This window comes from Bombus huntii, chromosome 8, assembly GCF_024542735.1.
Source record: "Bombus huntii isolate Logan2020A chromosome 8, iyBomHunt1.1, whole genome shotgun sequence".
Taxonomy (NCBI): domain Eukaryota; kingdom Metazoa; phylum Arthropoda; class Insecta; order Hymenoptera; family Apidae; genus Bombus; species Bombus huntii.
This window is the reverse complement of record NC_066245.1, coordinates 16,294,696-16,313,170: the sequence shown is the minus strand read 5'-3', so window position 1 is coordinate 16,313,170 and position 18,475 is coordinate 16,294,696. Positions and strand designations below refer to the sequence as shown.

The window sequence follows — 18,475 nt, the reverse complement described above, 5'->3', positions numbered from 1 at the left end:
TATTATATTTTATGGGTCTTACCAAATCATTGCATATTATAAAATGATCTTTACGATACCTGTAGTCGTCTGAAGCTAACGCGGGCATAGTCGCGGGATAGTACGTCATGAAATAATATACGCGTTAGAATAATAAAAAACTATACAAGATGTTCCATTAAGTTTGTTATACGCAATTGTTTCTTAAGCTTTCCTATCTATATGTATATGGCTTCGAAATTTCAAGGCGGCCTATTTGTTTTTTTAAGTAGAATTATATATTTTCATTTAGGTAGGCATGTAATCTGTCACAAGACAAATTCATTGATCTATAATACGTTGGTCTTCCAATAACACAATAAAATAATGAAACAATTACATCATTTTTCACATAATGTTGAGTATATGTTAGAATAATTTTTGTTTAATGTGACACATTTACAATAAGTTGCATAGATCAGCATTTTTATTCATATTTTTGATAAAGAATTTGTAACATTCTTTTTGCTTTTTCTCTTTATGAAAGACACATTTTTTATCACTTTATTATTGAGATTTACAAAATTTGGTACCTTATCTTATTATCTAATGCTAACAAATTCATTGTGTAAGGAATCTATATATGTACATGACATATATATAATTGCAGTTGCACATGTTTTAGATAAATTGTATGTGGAAAAACCACTTAACATTACTGATAAGACAATTTTCAATTTTTTCAATGAGAAAGATCTTTCTTGATATAAAGTAGACAAACAATCATGGTGTTATACCTACATATATAAGAACAAAATCAGAATATAGGATAGTATGATTTTTATTTGTTACCACGATGAATTTCATTTGGAAAATACTTTTATGCTTTGTATTTACTTTTTTTGGCACGAAACTTTTTTTACATGTGATATTAAATTGCTTAAAAAATGTTTTTCTTATATATAAAATAGTGGTTTACAGCTATCATATCTCGTTATTCACTAGTTATTATAAACTATATGATAATACATTATACGTTTTATAAACTATAAGGAAGATAGAAAATTTAAACGCATCATTCTTTAATATGTGAATTACAATACATAAATATAAAATGTCTTATGTAATTTATATATATGTAATTATTAGAAGATACTAAAAATATATTTTAATATATTTGTCTTAAAATTTAGGTGTAGTTAAGAGTGAAGGGTATAGATTATTGACTGGTTATGTATCTGGAGTGAATGGTATACCTCCAATAAACGTGACAAACTATGTGAACGACGTAATTCTTGAGAATCCTTCTCTATCAAATGCTTTTCAGTGTGTCCGCCTTGTTATGAACCGGATACACCAAAACCGTGTTACTATAATTTTGTAATTGAACGTTATCATAATTAAAAATTTTATAAATATTAGAAGCTTATCAAGAATTCAAATTTTCTTCATTTAATCATTTAACATCTTTTCTTAGCATAGTCGCGTTACTATCAGGATTTTTGAATAAAATATATTTTTAATCTCTTAGAAGACTTAAATACTTGTACTATACCATATCTTTCTTTTGTAAAGCATCTCTCTGTGATCTTTGTTTTCTTAATGTTATTTGATTCACGTCGATTGTCAGATCGTGTATTAGCCGATGGCGTGTCACGTATGGTTTTAACTGTGAATAGAATGATGCCAGGACCAAGTATACAAGTTTGCTTGGGGAGGATACTATGACGATGCATTGGCATGGTGTATTGCAGAATGGCTATCAATATTACGATGGTGTACGTACTTAGTGTAACGCAATGTCCAATTGTAACTAGTTCTACATTTAGGTATTTTTATAAGTGATTTTAAAACATATACACTTTTAAATATATATACAAAATAATGGGAATTCATAGAACGATAGAAATTATGTCCCTTCGGACGGAATTTTCGGTAGCCTTGTCATACGCACTCCAAAGAAACAAGACCCTAATAGACAATATTTCGAGATTGATTTTGATTGTTAAGTCATGTAATTGTTATTAACGATTGGGTGCACGAATTATATACAGAATGATTTACAGATCGCGGAACTGATATTGTCGGACAGCTACCTGATGCTGTATTAATTAATGGGAAGCGGTAATTTACAGTAAGTATATTCGTTTAACGATAGGTTGAGTCAAAAATTAAAAACGTTGAGTTGAATAAGATTTGATTAAACAATTTTTTTATTCTTGCCTCGCCAGACTTTACAACTGGAAACGATTGTTCTATAAATTATTTTATATTTACGACATATGTAGCAGAATGGTAATGATATTACTACAATTACTCCCTTAGAAGTAATTACTGTAGAAGTAAGTAGACATCATTGTTTCCGATTAGTTATATCTTTTATACATAGTTATGAGTATGGGTCAATCACTGGGACTTTATTCATTAACGTCAGAAAATTCGTCAATTACAATTGTAGATTACCTGAAACAACTTGATAAGGAGGAAACAATAAAGAAAAATTTGGATGCTCCAGGCAAAGATACTATTGTTGTTCCGGATAATGGATGTGTTATAATTCGATTCAGCACAAACAATATGTATGCCGTGAGTTTAGCTGGTCCATATTTTTCCCAACATAAAACATTTTGAGGATCACTTCATAAAATTATCGAAATATTTTAGATTTGTATAAGGAATTACAAGTTAGATATTTAAATCTGTGCAAAATTTTCTAAAAGCAGTGTTTATAAATATTTGAATATTTTACAATGTTGAAATTAACAGTTGATATAATAACAATAATTTATTGATCAATATTTTTTATTGTCAAGGATATTGGTTATTCCACTGTTATTTCATTTATCAGCATGCAATTAGTATGGAGATTGTTCTCAATGTTGGAGAACAAGAAGATTTACTGTACCTCGACTTTTCCCGAAATACGGTAATTTCAAACCTCCCATTGAAAAAAGGCTGAAACTGAAGTAGAATTAGACTACGAAGTGGATGTCTTAGTAGGTCAATTAGACAACTTCTTCTATGACCTTCTGTTAAGATATTGTAAAAATATAGTTTCCGATGATTTTTTGTTTCTACTTAATTCCGGTTAATTTTATTAAAGTAAATTAGGTAAATAATTTCACTAGTATAAGATTATAATTTTAATAATAGTTATCACGTTATTTGTTAATTTACTGATATTCGCGAATAAATTTCCGTTACCTTCACTTTGTGGGTGATCGAAAAAATATGTGTTTTAATGGTATTATACAACTTACGTCAGTTATAATTTATATCGTCAATTTGTATATCAATTATCTTCCTTCCATCTTTATTTTTCAACTTAATAGGTATCTACTGATTATTCGAATTTAAAGTTAATAAAAAACTTAATACTCTTACGACAAAACTCTTTACTACTGTAAAGAGAAGACGATTATTGATACTGCAAGCAGCAATATAGACCACATATTTGAATTTACTTGAGATCCTATACCATGGTAATTACTTGTAATATTATTTATCCACTGTTCGTAAGGAAACACTCTGGTGTACACGCTGAGGTAGTCACATGGTCGACCATAAGAAACGATCCCCACTTGTATACCATTAAAAACCAAAGGACTACCAGGGTCACCCTAAGGCAAGCAATATCGACATAAATTTCAATGACTTCATAACAGAGTTATATTAAATTAAAATTTATCATTGTTACGCGAAATTAGAGTTACTACAAATTGGTATTACCAAAAATACAACTATTAGAAACGAAACAAAACTCTATCTTATTGATACATTTTTAGCAATGAACTTGATCAAACGTTATAGTCAAATGAACTATAAAACTAAATTCAATGCACTCACGGAACAAGCTTCTTGATTCCGTTTTGCACTCGTGCATATATTATTTTTTGTTGCCATCCAATCGTACATTTGGCACACTTCCTGCGACACTATAGTTACATTTAGCGCTTGCAATACGTTAGACATACCGCCTGATCCACTCTGCAATGAAAATTTGTTGAAAAAAAAAGTTCCATCGAACATTTTTATCTAATTATATAATAAATGCAACATATAAATAATCCTTGCAACCAATTTTAAAAATATTCTACAAATTTGTAATTTAAAATGTATTTATCGATTACAATAATTTTAATTTATAAAACCACTTACGTTTAATTTTCCCCAACCGGTTACCACAGCGTTTGTTTCTTGAGGTACGTAATATACCTTTGCGAGTGGAATCGGCTGAATTTTCTCGTTATATTTAATGTATCCATTTACGAGTATTAAGCCGATATCATTATGGGTCAGGTATTCGTTGTAAAATTCGTGCCAAATCAATTTGTTGACTGTGTGAACAATACCAGGTTGGGATAAATAATTGGTTCCAACAATAACCGTCATTTGTGATGGTACTTTCCTATAAAGTTATATAATATATAATAATGAGAAATAAAGAAATTATTGGCAAAATGAGAAATATGTTTATAAAAAAGTACAGTTTATGAAGTAAGAACCTATCTTTTATTGTTTTATTTTCTGATGTTTGAAATTTCATGGTTCGAAGTTATTTTTGGTGGTTTCTCAACAATGAAAGGGACTACTTAGATTTAATAGACTGTATCTAAGGTAAATATTAAATTGTGTAAGAAATAGCGTTATCAATATCATTGATAGATACATTTTTAGTAGCTTTGATATTATAAATTGAAATTTCGTTCAATTCATAATGACAGTTTGCCTGGTAATATCGTCTTAACTTCAATAAGACCTTAATGCAACATCAATTGCATTTTTAAGATGACAATATATATCGTATATTTCATCATGTATATCGTATTTATTTATATTTCTCAACTTTGACCTTTTACTATATCTCTATATCATTTGCATGATATTCTAATACAAAGAATACAAAGAATGTTTTGTTTAAGATGTTTATGTAAATTTTCTTTCTACTAATAAATACTTTTCTTACTTATAAATACAGCGTGCGGCGGTAAGGATGACATAAGGGTTAATAATTGATGCTCCGCATATGTGTGAACCTCTAATTCTGATTGACGCTTGGTAAGGATATTTACCGTCTTCAACTTCATTACCGCCCACTAAACGTGGAACCGAGCCTTAAATAATAAATACACTGTATAGTATAGTATAGTAACATTCATTAAATAAGTGCAATATTAATAATCATGAAGTAAGAGGATATTTACCGTCTTCAGCTTCATTATCGCCCGCTATACGTGGAACCGAGCCTTAGATAATAAATACACTGTGTAGTATAGTATACTAACTTTCATTAAATAAGTGCAATATTAATAATCATGAAGTAAGAGCTTTATCACAATCACAAAGTTTTGTTATTTCATTAAACGGATCTATGGTGAACTGTTTCTATACTTTGCAGCTTTAAAGCGCCGAATAAAAAATTAACTTTTTAAAATTAGGGAAACAAACTTACCACTAACGATGGAAGTGATAATTAAAAAGACAGCCAATGTGTACATAATGCTAGAAATTGAAATCTATCCAATTTTTGTTAACTTGTACGTACTTATATGTACATTGAATTTATTCGCTTTAACGATTAAGTTGAGTAGAATGATAAAAATGTATGTTACTCATACGCTCATAAATAATCTCATTTTGCTAACACCTATGGTCATAATCTAGATACACATAGATAGGCCAGATAAAAAAAATTGAAGCGTGAAAATTAAAAGAAAATATTAAGAAATTAAGGTCGTTGTACATTTAAAAATATTTTTGTAACGCAGGATATAGGAACGTGTTATGTTATAAACAAAGTGAGTAAATATTTATAAACAAAAGTAACTTTCTTTATTTCTTTTATTGAATGTTCAAAGACTGTATATGTGAAGTATAGTACGCGATAAGACTGATTAAAATCAGATAAAAATTGATTTCGGAAATAAAGATTAAATTTATATATAGATATTGGAATAAAAAAGACTGTAGTAGAAGGTAATTGAAATTATCTTTTATTTATTTTATATTTGAAATCGTATTTGCCATAAGTCAAAGTTTCCCTTGAATTTAATAAAAAATTAGCAATCATATGTGTATCATTGTTATCTCGAAGATAAAACTCATATGCATATACAGGGTGGTTGGTAACTGGTGGTATAAGCGGAAAGGGATTCTACGCGAAAAAAGAAGGCGAAAATATAGAATAAAAATTTTTCGTTTGAGGCTTTGTTTTCGAGAAAATCGACTTTGAATTTTCGCTCGGTACGCGTGCACTTTATCACGTTTCGTTATAACGGATCGTTGCCTCGATGGAAAAATTTAAAAAAAGAAAAAAAATAAAAAAAAACTTTTATCAAAAATAGTGTTTTACACGATTCATTTAAAATTACGACGTAACTTACAACTGGAAAAATGTTTTACGTTTTAAGTATTAAATGTTTTAAATGTTTTAAACACTTACAAATACTTCCATATGCATATGCAAATCATACTTTATGTTATCTATAATATTTATGAGCGAAAATCCATTCGTTCGAGCAAAAAGATGATATATTAAAAATAAGAGATATAAAATATCTTGACGTCTCTTGGAAGTAAAAGAACATTCGCTGTCACAAATGATAAAATACTTATAACGATGGATAAAGCGATGATTTGTAAAAATAAAACCGAAGATTTTATGTGCGATAAGTTTCCCAATGTTTAATCAATGTTTACGAACCACTCCGATAACATCAAAATTTTTATATCAACTACTTGGCTATATGTAATGAAATATATCGACGTGTAAATTAAACATAAAAAAAGTTATAGTTTTGATAATCGTTTCTACACCCATCTGATTGATCCTTATTACTACAAATAATATTTTGTATTGTACGTAATAGTGGATTATCTAAGGGTGTAAGAATTTTATTTCTCAAGTTTGTCAAACGAATTAATTTCGCTCGTTTGTCTTCCCCTATTTTTAAAATATTTAGTGAAATATAATCTTCTTCTTTAAAGACGTAAAATATGGTCTTCCCTAAATGGGTAGATATGTATGTTCACGTAAGACTAAATTCCTCAGTCATCAGAAGTCCTCAATCATGTAATAATCCCACCTGATGATTTATTTTGAAAGCGTAATAATTAAAATATTAGCTATATCGTAGATCGGTAGAGTGATATGTATTTTTCCAAATTGTAATTACGTGTTTTCAAATCACACAAAAAAAACTGATATCATGTAGTCAAAGAAACAGTACGTAAGTGTTATACGAAAAGGTATTAATCTTATCAAATAATTAATCCAAATTTCATTGAGAGAAAGGTTTAAATACTGATATTATATAAACTCATAATTTCACAGTCCAGTGCGTAAGAATTACGATCTCATAATGAATCTTTTGCGGGGAACTTCTTTGCTCTTTGTTCTTATTCTTACCGGTAGGAATCTCTCTTCTTTTGAAATAATTCATTATCGTTCAATAACACGCAAGCAGCAATTATACATCCGGTAGATATTAGAACTGTTTTTTATGTTATTTGTTTCCGAAACTAACAAAATTTACATTACATTATCGTTAGTGTTATTGAATATTGAATTCTTTCAACTCCATATGTGTAGTGTGTTAGTTTTTTTAACAATATTATAGTTTAAAAACTGTCACAAAAATGGAATAGTGTTTATAATATATGATAATGTATTCTTTCGTAGTGGAGCTTAATTATATTTTTTATGTAATTATGTACTACATAATTTGAAAAGGGTGTGATCTAATCTTTCGGTCCTAGTTCAGAATGCAGTCTCACAATCTATCATTGCGGGTTACGCGCCCGGCGTTAGTGGAATGGGATTTGTTAATGAAAATAACTGTTTAACTGACGAACTTCTTGCGGATTATTCCTTGTCAAATGCTGCCGAGTGTGCACGAACATGTAGACCAGGAGAATCAAAGACGTGTTACTATAAATTCGTAATTGAACGTTATCCCGTTAATGGCCAGTGAGTATAATAGTGCAATATTAGTATTGAAAACTCGTTAAACTTCTTTCAAATTAAAAAGTAAAAAATGTTGGATTTTTAAAAGTCTAGAAATTATTAAAATTTTTTTCACAACTTATCATCGTAATTTGAAGTATCAATACTAGGTATTTACTTATGTAGTATTTATAATTAAATTTGTGATCATTTGTTCTTTAATCATTCCAATATTATTGCTGTGAGTATTTTGCGATTTAAAAAGTTCCATGACAGAAGGTTTAACCTCCGTATCAAAGTATCAAAGATAAAGTATCAAAGTATCAAAGATTGTATATATTTTATTACGTATGATAAATTTCATTTCAGATAGAAATTTTAAGGAATACTTAAAGTAAATTGAGGAATAAGATACAAGTAAATTAGAAACAATCAATTATAAAGTAAAGAATAAAATTTAAGGAGTAATTCTTCATTTTCAGGGCGTGTAATTTGTGTATGCCTAACGCTACAAACACTTTATGCCCTAACTGTCAATGCGTTCCCGGGGATGGAACGCAGCGGATGGCTTTGACTGTGAATAGAATGATACCAGGGCCAACTATACAAGTTTGCAAAGGAGATTACGTCGTAGTTGATGTCCAAAATCTGTTAAAGTCAGATTCAGTTACGGTTCATTGGCATGGTATCCTCCAACATGGTTCTGCGCATTACGATGGGGTCCCACATTTGACACAGTGTCCGATCATGATTCATGACACATTTAGGTAAAATAAAATTTAAAAATTATGTTAAAATTGCGAAAATTTAATTGTGATACATTACATCGTAGCTTTCATGATCGATCATTTTGATATATTGCTATTACTTAATAATTTGCAGAAGGATGTCGCCACAGCGGTGACAATAAAAAATTTTTAAACTATAAATATTTATTGCGTCGATTAGTTGGTAATATCGCTAGAAAAATATGCCGAAGGCATATAGAGCAAAGGTTTAAAGAGCGCACGAAGAAAACATAATAAGTCGAAGTGTGTTTAAAATTTTAACGTGAAATGAATGAAAACTCTACGATGCTTTGTGAAGAACGAGTAATATTAGTTTTCATGTTAATTTAATTTAATTCATATAATTCTGCATACTAAATATTGTTAATATTTTTGAAGTACAAACAAAAAGTACATGTAAAAGGACGACAAAGGCAAGAATTAGTAATGTATTGAATTTTAAAATTGCTCTTCTATAAAAAGCAGGAAATGTTAGATATCATGTTATCATCTGTGGCCTTCAATTTTACATTCCTCGAGTTACTTTATCTTCTTCGTAGAAAAATAATACAGAAATTCAATTAAAATTGAACCTCTTTCAAAAATACGAATTTTCATCCTAGAACAGTCTTATGAGATAAAATTTCATTTGATTATTCTAATTATGATAATGATAGTCGTAATAATAATCGAGGCAAGAAGATCTGTATTACCTGTATTATTTGCATTAGTAGAGGATAGCAAATCACATAGAACATTCTATAAAACATTCATCAAACAAGAGTATCAAGTAACTTGAAATAAAGAATTTTTACTAGAACGTTATATTTTTGCTAGATATCAATTTTTTGCTAATAACTGGGGATCTCATTTGTGGCATGCTCACACAGCAACGCAAAAATTGGATGGTGTATTTGGAAGTTTCATCGTACGATCACCACCGCAAGATGAACCCTATCAAAATTTGTATGATTTTGACCTAGCAAATCACGTAATCGTTATTAACGATTGGTTTAAAGAAGAGGCTACGAGTCGATTTCCAGGTCGTAGAGCTGACGTAGTTCATCAGAATGCCGATGCGTTCTTAATTAACGGAAAAGGAAGATACATTGTGAGTTTGATTTTCTTACTTAAAATATTTTATCATAGAAAATTTCAGCCAATAATTAAAATAAAATCGTCGTATTTTTATATTGAAATATTTCTAAAGTTTGATTACGTAATACAGTATAGTAGTATATACCTTTTTATCATGTATGATTTTGTTGAGAATTTTGGATCTTAATAGCCGAAATAATGCTATAGGAACACTAAATTTACACTTAGAATTTATATTAGAATAGTTATATATTTATTTGATAAACGATTTCAAAGATATCCATTGATACACACTTGCACGCGTCTCATCTTCTTCCACACCAGACTGTTAACTGAACAGTTTACATTCCTTTGTTTTCGAGACGCCCTGCACATACATACTTCCACACACTGATATTCACATACAAGTATCACTACTACGCAGCGAATCTAGTCTAGCACATAAAATTATACATATCTCAATAGATTTCATAGTATTTACATTTTAAAGACGCTATGTATTAAATACCATATATTAACTTAATTTCTTAATTTTGTTCGTCCCAGGATCTCAGTCACGCTACGTCAAACATTCCCTTTGAAGTAATCACCGTAGGTGCTAATCAACGTTATCGTTTTCGTTTAATTAACTCCTTCTGTACCGTTTGCCCTGCACAATTGACTATCGAAGGCCATAGTCTTACCGTTATTGCTTCCGATGGTCAACCTATGCAACCTGTCGTTGTTGATTCTATAGTTTCTCTGGCTGGTACGATATTAATAAAAATGCAAAATAGTATTATTAATAAAATTGTCGTTCTATTCATTTAATTTTCCTTTCGGACAAACTTCACAGGAGAACGATACGACTTTGTCATTAATACTAATCAAACACCTGGTGCCTATTGGATACAACTGCGTGGATTGGATGATTGCACCTATAACCGTATCCAACAATTAGCTTTATTACAATACGAAGGAGCATCTATTACACCAAAGACAAAAGAACCTACTTTTGATAATCCTATTCCTAATGGCCTAGTAAGTAGTCTTCTCGTATTTTGTATGGAATTGCTGATTAACTGAATCGTAAAAATTTTCAATTACCGAATCGGTAAAGATATATTTATTTTAATGGTGGCTTTAGTAGTGGTAAGATATAGCAATAATATAGTTAACGAAATATATAATTTTAGTTACTATAATCATAGGTACTAGATATCGCAAGTTCCGCTTGCAATTCTACGCTCAACTATATCTGTGGCAATGGATTAAACAGCGCTTTGCAAGTCGATCCAGATATTTTGAAAAAAGAACCAGATGTAAAATTGTATCTACCTATAGCCATGCAGAGGTATAAACCGGAAGAGGTGTTCGTACCTAACACATATAAGAACTTTCTGGGTAAGATGTGGATATAGTTGTCCGATTATTTTATTTTCTTTTGTTTCTTGAAAGAACATATGATTAGTCCTTTTCTTTTTTTTTTTTAATCTTAATAGTTCCATCACCAAAATGGATAGTAGCCACGATGATAAACAGTATAAGTTCAACTGGTCCATCCTCCCCGCCACTCACTCAGTTGGAAGACACACCTGCAGATGCATTTTGTAACGCCGAAAATTTACCAGCCCACTGCCGTCCAGGAGCTCCGTGCACGTGTATTCACTTGATTAAAATTCCATTGAATTCTATCGTGGAAATAATCCTGATAGACGAGTGTATGTTAAATGTTATCTAAATATGGAATTAACAGATTACTTTACAAAATGTTCATTTGATAAAGTGATTAATATATACATGTACTATCTTGTAATTTACAGTTGACACGGTATCTGTACGGCATCCCTTCCATTTGCATGGATACATATTTTATGTTATGGGCTTAGGTCAACCTTTGGGTGCCACTACAAGTTCGAATACTACGAATAAGATGACACTGGAATATTTCAAAGAACTTGAAAAGAAAAATCAAATAAAAAGGAATTTCGTTTCTCCACAAGGAAAAGATGACATTCCTGTACCAAACAACGGATATGCCATAATTAGATTCCGCGCAAATAATCCAGGTAATCGTGAATATTGACAAATCGAGATTTTAAAGATTTTATATGCACAATAACTAAACGATTTTATTTTATTTCATTCTTAAGGATATTGGCTGCTCCATTGTCATCAAATTTTTCATCATCTTGCTGGTATGGAAGTCACTTTACAAGTTGGAGAGGTTTCTGATATGCCAAAACCACCAGAAAATTTCCCAAGATGCGGCAATTTTAAACCGAAAATACAACCATTCACAAAATAGTATGGACTAGAAAAGTAATCGAAATTGAAAATGGTCAAACAAGGCATGACCATAACTAATAGATATAATGTATATATCTCTTCATTCGTTTTCGTACGTGGTAAAGGTTCCAGCTAAATAGTGTAATTCGTAGAACTAACCAACGAACTAAGATTTCTTCACAATAATTTAAATTAAATTAAAAAACAGCGTATTAAAAAATATTTATTTAAATTATTTAAATTTTCGAACGTAATTTTGTTACTTCCTATTTCTCAATTGCCTCGATAAAATATATTTACATCTTGTAATCGCAAATGAAGTAGAGAATTCCATATCTCTGTAATATTTCAATAGGCATTGATTTATTACAGACTAATTAACAAAAAAAAAAAAAAAATAATAATCCGCAATTTAGGAATCAATGATAGTCTTACTAACAATTTAATAGATTGTTTAATTAGTATATAAGAACATAATCGCAATCGCAATTAATTAATTCATATTATTTGATATATAATTCATAATTACTGTGATGTATTACGCTATAATTACGAATTATATAACAAATAATAATGATTGCTTAGGTCTTACCATGTTTGATAAAATCTTGATTCATTGAATCTTGAATTTCATTTACCGAACACTTTACATACAAAATTTTTACTATTAATAAATTGAATACACTGTAGACGATACAATTACAAAAAAAGAAATAATTCTGATAATGAACTATTACTACTACAAATGCATCATTTATTTAATTATTATTTATTTTTCATATTTTGATTCCGTGAAAAATTTTCCGTATAAAATATTTTATCAGAATATTTGTCCTTCCAATAATGTATAATAATCCCCTGCAAAATTTTGAAATTGTATAATAAAAAAATCTTTATTTTCCACATTTTTCATTCCATTAATTTATAACAACTTTAAGTAGTGAATAATATTTATAAATTAAAAATATTCATTAACATGAAATAAATAAATGTTTAGCAGTATTTTCATAAATGAATACCTTAAAGGGAAATAAAAGGTGTTGAAAAGGGAATCAAATTGGTAACCAGGAGAACTACCAAAATATCCATTCAGTATAAACTCGAACAATGCGTGAGTAGTATATTTTACTTTCTAATATATGATTATGTTAAAGTATTATTTTAGTTGAATTATTAATTTAGTTATTTACGTAGTTTTATTTAACGAAAGAAGAACATTATATCTATTATGCTTAAGTGTAGTCAGATTAAGAAAAAAAAGAGCGGTGCAGTGATTTTGAATATTCGTAGTAATCAGAATAAAAGTAATATAATCTTCACATCATTATTAGTTAGAGATAAGATTATAGATTATATACAGTGTATAAGATAAAATTATTTATGTGGTCAGAACCTTGAAAACTTACGAACATAGTACCTTTTATTCAAAATTATTACTTCAATCAATCGTTAATTCAATTTGTATAGATGCATGCTGTAGAATTCTTTATTTTCCTTACAATAATAATTTACGATTTTATAGTTATATACTATAAACCTTTAAATCGCGAAATACGGAAAGTATTTCATGTTACGTCTATAATATAATACGTCTACAATTATAATCCTTTATGAATGACCACAATAGTTTGTATTTTGCTTTCAATTGTTGTGTATGATTCGTGAATTGAACATACGGTAGAATTCCGTTTATTAGAATCTGTCACGGGACAAGCTCGTGTAACTGAGGTTCACATGATAAGAGCGTACTAAATGTTCTTACTATTTACGATTTCTCGTTCATATAATAGTAATTCGCGTTTAAATAAGTTAATTCACCAGAAGCTTATTTAAACGTATACTAATTAAAGTTCTGTTTAAATAAACGAAGCGCGTTCGAATGGTTTAACTATACTCGTGTGACGTTATAAATTGTAGGGGGCGTAATAAAACCTCTGAATGGTCGGTATTACAGAACATGTGACGCGATACCTTATAAGATGCCAGGTTCATTTTTATCGCTTTTGACGATTGAGTTGAATATATGGAATTCCTATATTTTCTGCAGGAAACAACAGAGGGCGTAGGAAACACTGTGAGATTTTTCTAGTTCGGCACGTGTAACTACCGACGAACTGAGATATAAAGAGGCACGAAGTCTCATATAATGAGAAATAAAATATTCCGTTTGAATAAAAATCTTGTAAATCATATAAATAGCTCGTCTGATTGGTCAGCTCTTCAAAAAAGCTAGGGATATATATATATAGAGATGAAAAAGAGATAGTTAACACGTACATGCTTTATTGCAAAATGATGATTTTCATTTTTTAAAACTTTTGCTGTATACAAAAGTGACGATTACATTCAAGTTCATATACCTTTCAAAACTGAGTACTCCATCATCAAAATATAAAAATTCAGGATTTATTGTGGAAATATTAGAAACGGGTAAATTTAAGCAATGTAGATGGCGTCTTCCGGTTGTTCTTCAGTTTCGTTCATAAGATAAGATTTCTGAGAATTAATCCAGGGTATGAAGGATGACACTCTCGTGTATACATCAGGTTTGCCAACGGCACAAGGTTGTCCAAAGGAAACGACACCGATTTGTACATCATCGTGGATGAGTGGACCGCCGGAGTCACCCTTAAATTCGAAAAGAAAAGATTAGTCGTCAATTAAATGTTGATAAGGTTAGAAATTCTAGTATTACCGATCTCAATTTTTAAATTCGTATTTAGATGAAAAAGCATGCATCGTTCAAATACAAAGTGTGTTAAATATACTCACGTGGCATGCACCTTCTCCAACTTTGGTGTATGTGCAGATGTGGGAACTTTGAACTCTCCAGTGAGCTTGCTTGCATTTTGATTGGCTCTCGACGAGCAAGTTGATGTATTGCAAGTTGTTTGGTGATTTTCCTCCGAGCTGTAAACGAAATACATGTTAAATGTATCATTCCGATAGAAAAATAAACTTAATATGATTTTTATAACTAAGCTCTGAATACTTTCGAATACGAAAATTCTAAATTCCGAAGTTTCGAATTTCTTAACAAGACATTCTTTAATTATTATAATTTCAAGTAATTGTTGAAACGGCTATGTTTCGAACTTACTCTGGTAGTTCCCCAGCCGGACAAAATGCAGTTTGATCCTTCATAAGTGTTGCTACCGGTTGCCAATTTGATTGATTTCACCAAGTTGTTGAACGCGATATTTTGGTTCACGCGAATTATAGCTATATCGTTAAGAAGGGTGTTCGAGTTGAAACCCTTATGCGCAACGGCCTTTTCCACTCCGTAAGACTGTCCATTTGTGTTCAGTTGATTCGTTCCAGCGTGGACGGTAATACTTTTCAAGTTGTTCAGTCTATAAGACCAACATGTTCCATTGATTTAAAATTTTCAGCAATCAGTGATAAACTTGAAGCTTAGTAAGATATTAATAAATATATGACAGCAAGCGATGATACTTTTGTAAATATATTTTAATAAATATGATTTCCGTGTATCTGCTTTGTTTGACAGCTTCTTAATTTTACTATTTTTTGTGCACTAAATTTTATAGTACATACCCTTGGACACAGTGAGCTGCGGTGAGAATGTGACGTGAGTCGATGATGGAGCCACCACAAAAGTGGCTTCCGCTCTGTCTCAGAGACACTTGATGGGGAAACTTGCCAACTGGTGCGTCTTTGCCACCGACAATTTGGCCTTCAGGGAAGCCTAACCAAGACAAAATCGTAGTAAGGTTACTGCATTCGTGGTTTCATATAGCTTCACTCATAAAGTCTTACTTTTGTTTAGTCACTGTAATCGTTTGTGTACCGCGTACTCGGCTAAACGAGTTGAGAAAATTAAAATTATCGAAATAAAGAGTTGCATTGAGCGAGTAAAGTAGAAAACGATCCTTTAAACTTCCTAAGACAATTTCATTCAATTCCATAAACTTTTATTCACTTTCTACCGAATTTTATTTCCATTCTCAAAACATTTGGTAACAATTGAATTAACTAACTACTTTGACTTGCTTAAGGCGTGAAGGCTATATTTAAGATATAGATATAGTTAGTATGTAATATAGAGTATGTAAAGAAATTCAATGTTGGGCACATATGAAGACTTTGAAAGATTTTTTTTCGGTTGTTATTACTTACCAAATGCGGCGACTGCAAGACAGAGCACAAATGAAGCACTCAGAGTGAACATATTGCTAAGAAGATTCACAATACTGTGATTGACAGAAACTGTATCGATCACTTTATATACATTCCGAGGGCATACATCGCGTTGATAAGGATAAACAAAATATTAGATTTTTATCAGGAACGAAAATAAGCGCAACCAGAGAGAATGACGTTCGAGATACGTGAAATTCCAGTAGCTTTGATTATAAAGACAAGATAGTATCGATATCGTCAACTATCGGTTTTTTGCTTTTTTATATGTTTTTTTCATTAGAAAGAGGAAGCAATTAATCTGATAACGGATATAAACTCGATACCGTTAAGTTACTACTTCTTTAATGGATATCACGTAGAAATTTCAATTGATAATACACGCCAATTGATCGAATTTCAATCGATATCTTTAATCTTTTAATTATTGCCTCTTGTGAAACGTATGCTCAATCCATTGTTTAATTTAGATATTAACAGGCACTCGAGCGAGGCGTAAAATAGAAATTTAATTGACATTCCTTGATAAAAAAAGAAATTTCTGCAATAATTTCCGAGTATTTCTTGACGTAGGTACAAATAATTTTAACAGTGTTACGACATTTGCAATTATTATTTTGCTGTATTCGTTTTATTAAACGAAACATATGATTAATTGCTTATAAGGAAATGAAATTCTACTCTCCAAATTTTGATTTTTATCGAAAGATATTTGGAACGTTAGACTTGGGAAATAAATTGTAATAGTAATGATTACAAGGAGTTAAATATGAATTATGGTGATCAATTTTACGGTCTATTGTAACGATCAAGACCAAAAGACTAAGCGAGATTGTTCAATTTCATTTTCTTATTCTTTCCAAACTCCTGGAACACTTTCATCTTGTTCATGCGCAACACGCCGGGAAAAAACTTTGTAATGAGCGAAACGAGCGGAGGGTCGATGTTTGCAAATCATTAGTACGACGGCAAGGGCTAAGGGTTGGTACTTTGGGACGAGGGTCGAAAGTCTGCGCTATGTCTTACAGGTAGATATGTACTTGTATTATTACGAGTCGTATCTAAGACGTTTGCTTCGCTTCACTAATTATAACGTTTGTTCTGGGTATCGTAATGCAGTCGTGTTTAAAATTCTCGATTACTGTTTGTAGATATTAGCTAGCGTATGAAATGACCAAGATCTAAATTACATTCGAACTACATTACATTCGAATTACAGTCGAACGAAGAATAATTTTTGCATCAAGATCGTATTCGAAAAGCATGGACACGATCTTGAAGAAAACGCGACTCGAGAAAGTGCAAGTCTCGATCGACGCTCAATAAGTCGATGGTTATTTAATTTAATTTCAATTTAATTTCATTAAGAAAAAGTTAATGAGAAAGATGGCAGTGAGTAATTTCGTTCGTTGTGTATTCTGCAAATGAATATATCTTAGCGTTCCTGGTAATTCTCCGAGCATCCAGAGGGGATTTCGCGTCCCTAAGGACCAGAGAAGGCGATTGCGAATAACAAGAACCCTTCGTCTATGCCACGAGTCTTGATCCTGTTAACGGGATCATCCGAGCGCCGCTGATACAGTGAAAGACCGTGAGATAAAACCAAACTCCCTTGGACCTTTCTCTCTGGTTGTGTTGTTTCGAGGTCACTGGATCAATTCAGAGAAACCCGTGTTTTTCTCTTCTCGACAGTTTTCCGTTTCAGACGTTTCCCTACGAAGCGCGTCTGGTGCGGATTACTTAGATTAGCGTAAGTACGTTCTGAATTGAGAAATATGCTGACACAGAGAAACATATTTTGATCGTGTTATTTATTGCGAGTACAATTTTAGATAAAAAGGATAGAATTGTAGTCGAATGTTATAATTAAACGTTTACGGGCTTCAGCTTGTATCATTAAGAAGAAAATTTTACTGCGCGAGATTGAAAAAGATCTTGGAAAATGTAAAGTAATCACAAGTAGTAACGGCGTATACGCTCGAATATTCGTAGGAAGGTTTGCAAATCAGATTTCCCGGCGTTAGGCCGATTCGTAATGCTCGGTCACCGTATTTACATATGCATATCATTTGTCGTATCGCAGGGGAGAAAGCTCTGTACTGGTAATATCCCAGAGAACTCTCCATATATCCAAATCGCATTACTGCGCTGCCCATTTCGTGCTAAGGTACGTCACGAACGATTTGATATGCGTGCGCTATAACCGAGTTAACAATCCGCCATGACAGATGGTGATTCGGACGATTTTCCTACTCTCCGTTTCGATCGACGAGTTTCC

General features: G+C 31.1%; 3 protein-coding genes across 6 annotated transcripts; 1 reads left to right on the top strand and 2 right to left on the bottom strand.

Moving 5' to 3' along the window:
• Positions 1–4: 4 nt before the first annotated feature.
• On the top strand, positions 5–12,952 carry LOC126868413 (uncharacterized). 4 transcript variants are annotated; one of them, XM_050623790.1, is made up of 13 exons: positions 5–1,736; positions 2,025–2,092; positions 2,190–2,300; positions 2,417–2,544; positions 7,717–7,927; positions 8,386–8,670; positions 9,508–9,781; positions 10,315–10,516; positions 10,604–10,788; positions 10,959–11,151; positions 11,250–11,468; positions 11,571–11,816; positions 11,901–12,952. In XM_050623790.1, the coding sequence occupies exons 4-13, from the start codon at positions 2,505–2,507 to the stop codon at positions 12,053–12,055; spliced, it is 2,010 nt and encodes a 669-aa protein (XP_050479747.1). In that variant the 5' UTR covers positions 5–1,736; positions 2,025–2,092; positions 2,190–2,300; positions 2,417–2,504; the 3' UTR covers positions 12,056–12,952. The 4 variants fall into 4 exon arrangements, with proteins under 4 accessions (XP_050479747.1, XP_050479748.1, XP_050479749.1 ...); XM_050623791.1 differs by lacking the exons at positions 5–1,736; positions 2,025–2,092; positions 2,190–2,300 and adding an exon at positions 4,937–5,016 and having other exon boundaries at positions 2,427–2,544; XM_050623792.1 differs by lacking the exons at positions 5–1,736; positions 2,025–2,092; positions 2,190–2,300 and having other exon boundaries at positions 2,427–2,544; positions 4,937–7,927.
• Positions 2,543–4,827, bottom strand: LOC126868428 (chymotrypsin-1-like). Its single transcript, XM_050623834.1, has 3 exons — positions 4,117–4,827; positions 3,805–3,945; positions 2,543–3,578 (listed from the first exon to the last, which is right to left on the bottom strand). The coding sequence occupies exons 1-3, from the start codon at positions 4,348–4,350 to the stop codon at positions 3,357–3,359; spliced, it is 597 nt and encodes a 198-aa protein (XP_050479791.1). The 5' UTR covers positions 4,351–4,827; the 3' UTR covers positions 2,543–3,356.
• A 1,349-nt stretch (positions 12,953–14,301) lies between the features above and the next one.
• LOC126868426 (chymotrypsin-1-like) lies at positions 14,302–16,292 on the bottom strand. The gene is made up of 5 exons (XM_050623831.1): positions 16,177–16,292; positions 15,595–15,745; positions 15,137–15,389; positions 14,809–14,946; positions 14,302–14,664 (listed from the first exon to the last, which is right to left on the bottom strand). Exons 1-5 carry the CDS (start codon positions 16,226–16,228, stop codon positions 14,473–14,475), a joined length of 786 nt encoding a protein of 261 aa, XP_050479788.1. The 5' UTR covers positions 16,229–16,292; the 3' UTR covers positions 14,302–14,472.
• Between the last annotated feature and the right edge of the window lie 2,183 nt (positions 16,293–18,475).

Bases quoted from the DNA above. Each gene is read 5' to 3' on its own strand.
- LOC126868413 (XM_050623790.1), top strand. From the start codon at position 2,505: ATGTGTTATAATTCGATTCAGCACAAACAATATGTATGCC. The intron at 2,545-7,716 runs GTGAGTTTAGCT...TTTCGGTCCTAG, and splicing joins GCACAAACAATATGTATGCC to TTCAGAATGCAGTCTCACAA. The intron at 11,817-11,900 runs GTAATCGTGAAT...TTCATTCTTAAG, and splicing joins ATTCCGCGCAAATAATCCAG to GATATTGGCTGCTCCATTGT.
- LOC126868426 (XM_050623831.1), bottom strand. From the start codon at position 16,228: ATGTTCACTCTGAGTGCTTCATTTGTGCTCTGTCTTGCAGTCGCCGCA. The intron at 15,746-16,176 runs GTAAGTAATAAC...TGTCTTGGTTAG, and splicing joins TCTTGCAGTCGCCGCATTTG to GCTTCCCTGAAGGCCAAATT. The intron at 14,665-14,808 runs GTGAGTATATTT...TTCGAATTTAAG, and splicing joins TTGGAGAAGGTGCATGCCAC to GGTGACTCCGGCGGTCCACT.
- LOC126868428 (XM_050623834.1), bottom strand. From the start codon at position 4,350: ATGACGGTTATTGTTGGAACCAATTATTTATCCCAACCTGGTATTGTT. The intron at 3,946-4,116 runs GTAAGTGGTTTT...TTTTCATTGCAG, and splicing joins CCGGTTGGGGAAAATTAAAC to AGTGGATCAGGCGGTATGTC. The intron at 3,579-3,804 runs GTGAGTGCATTG...TGCTTGCCTTAG, and splicing joins GGAATCAAGAAGCTTGTTCC to GGTGACCCTGGTAGTCCTTT.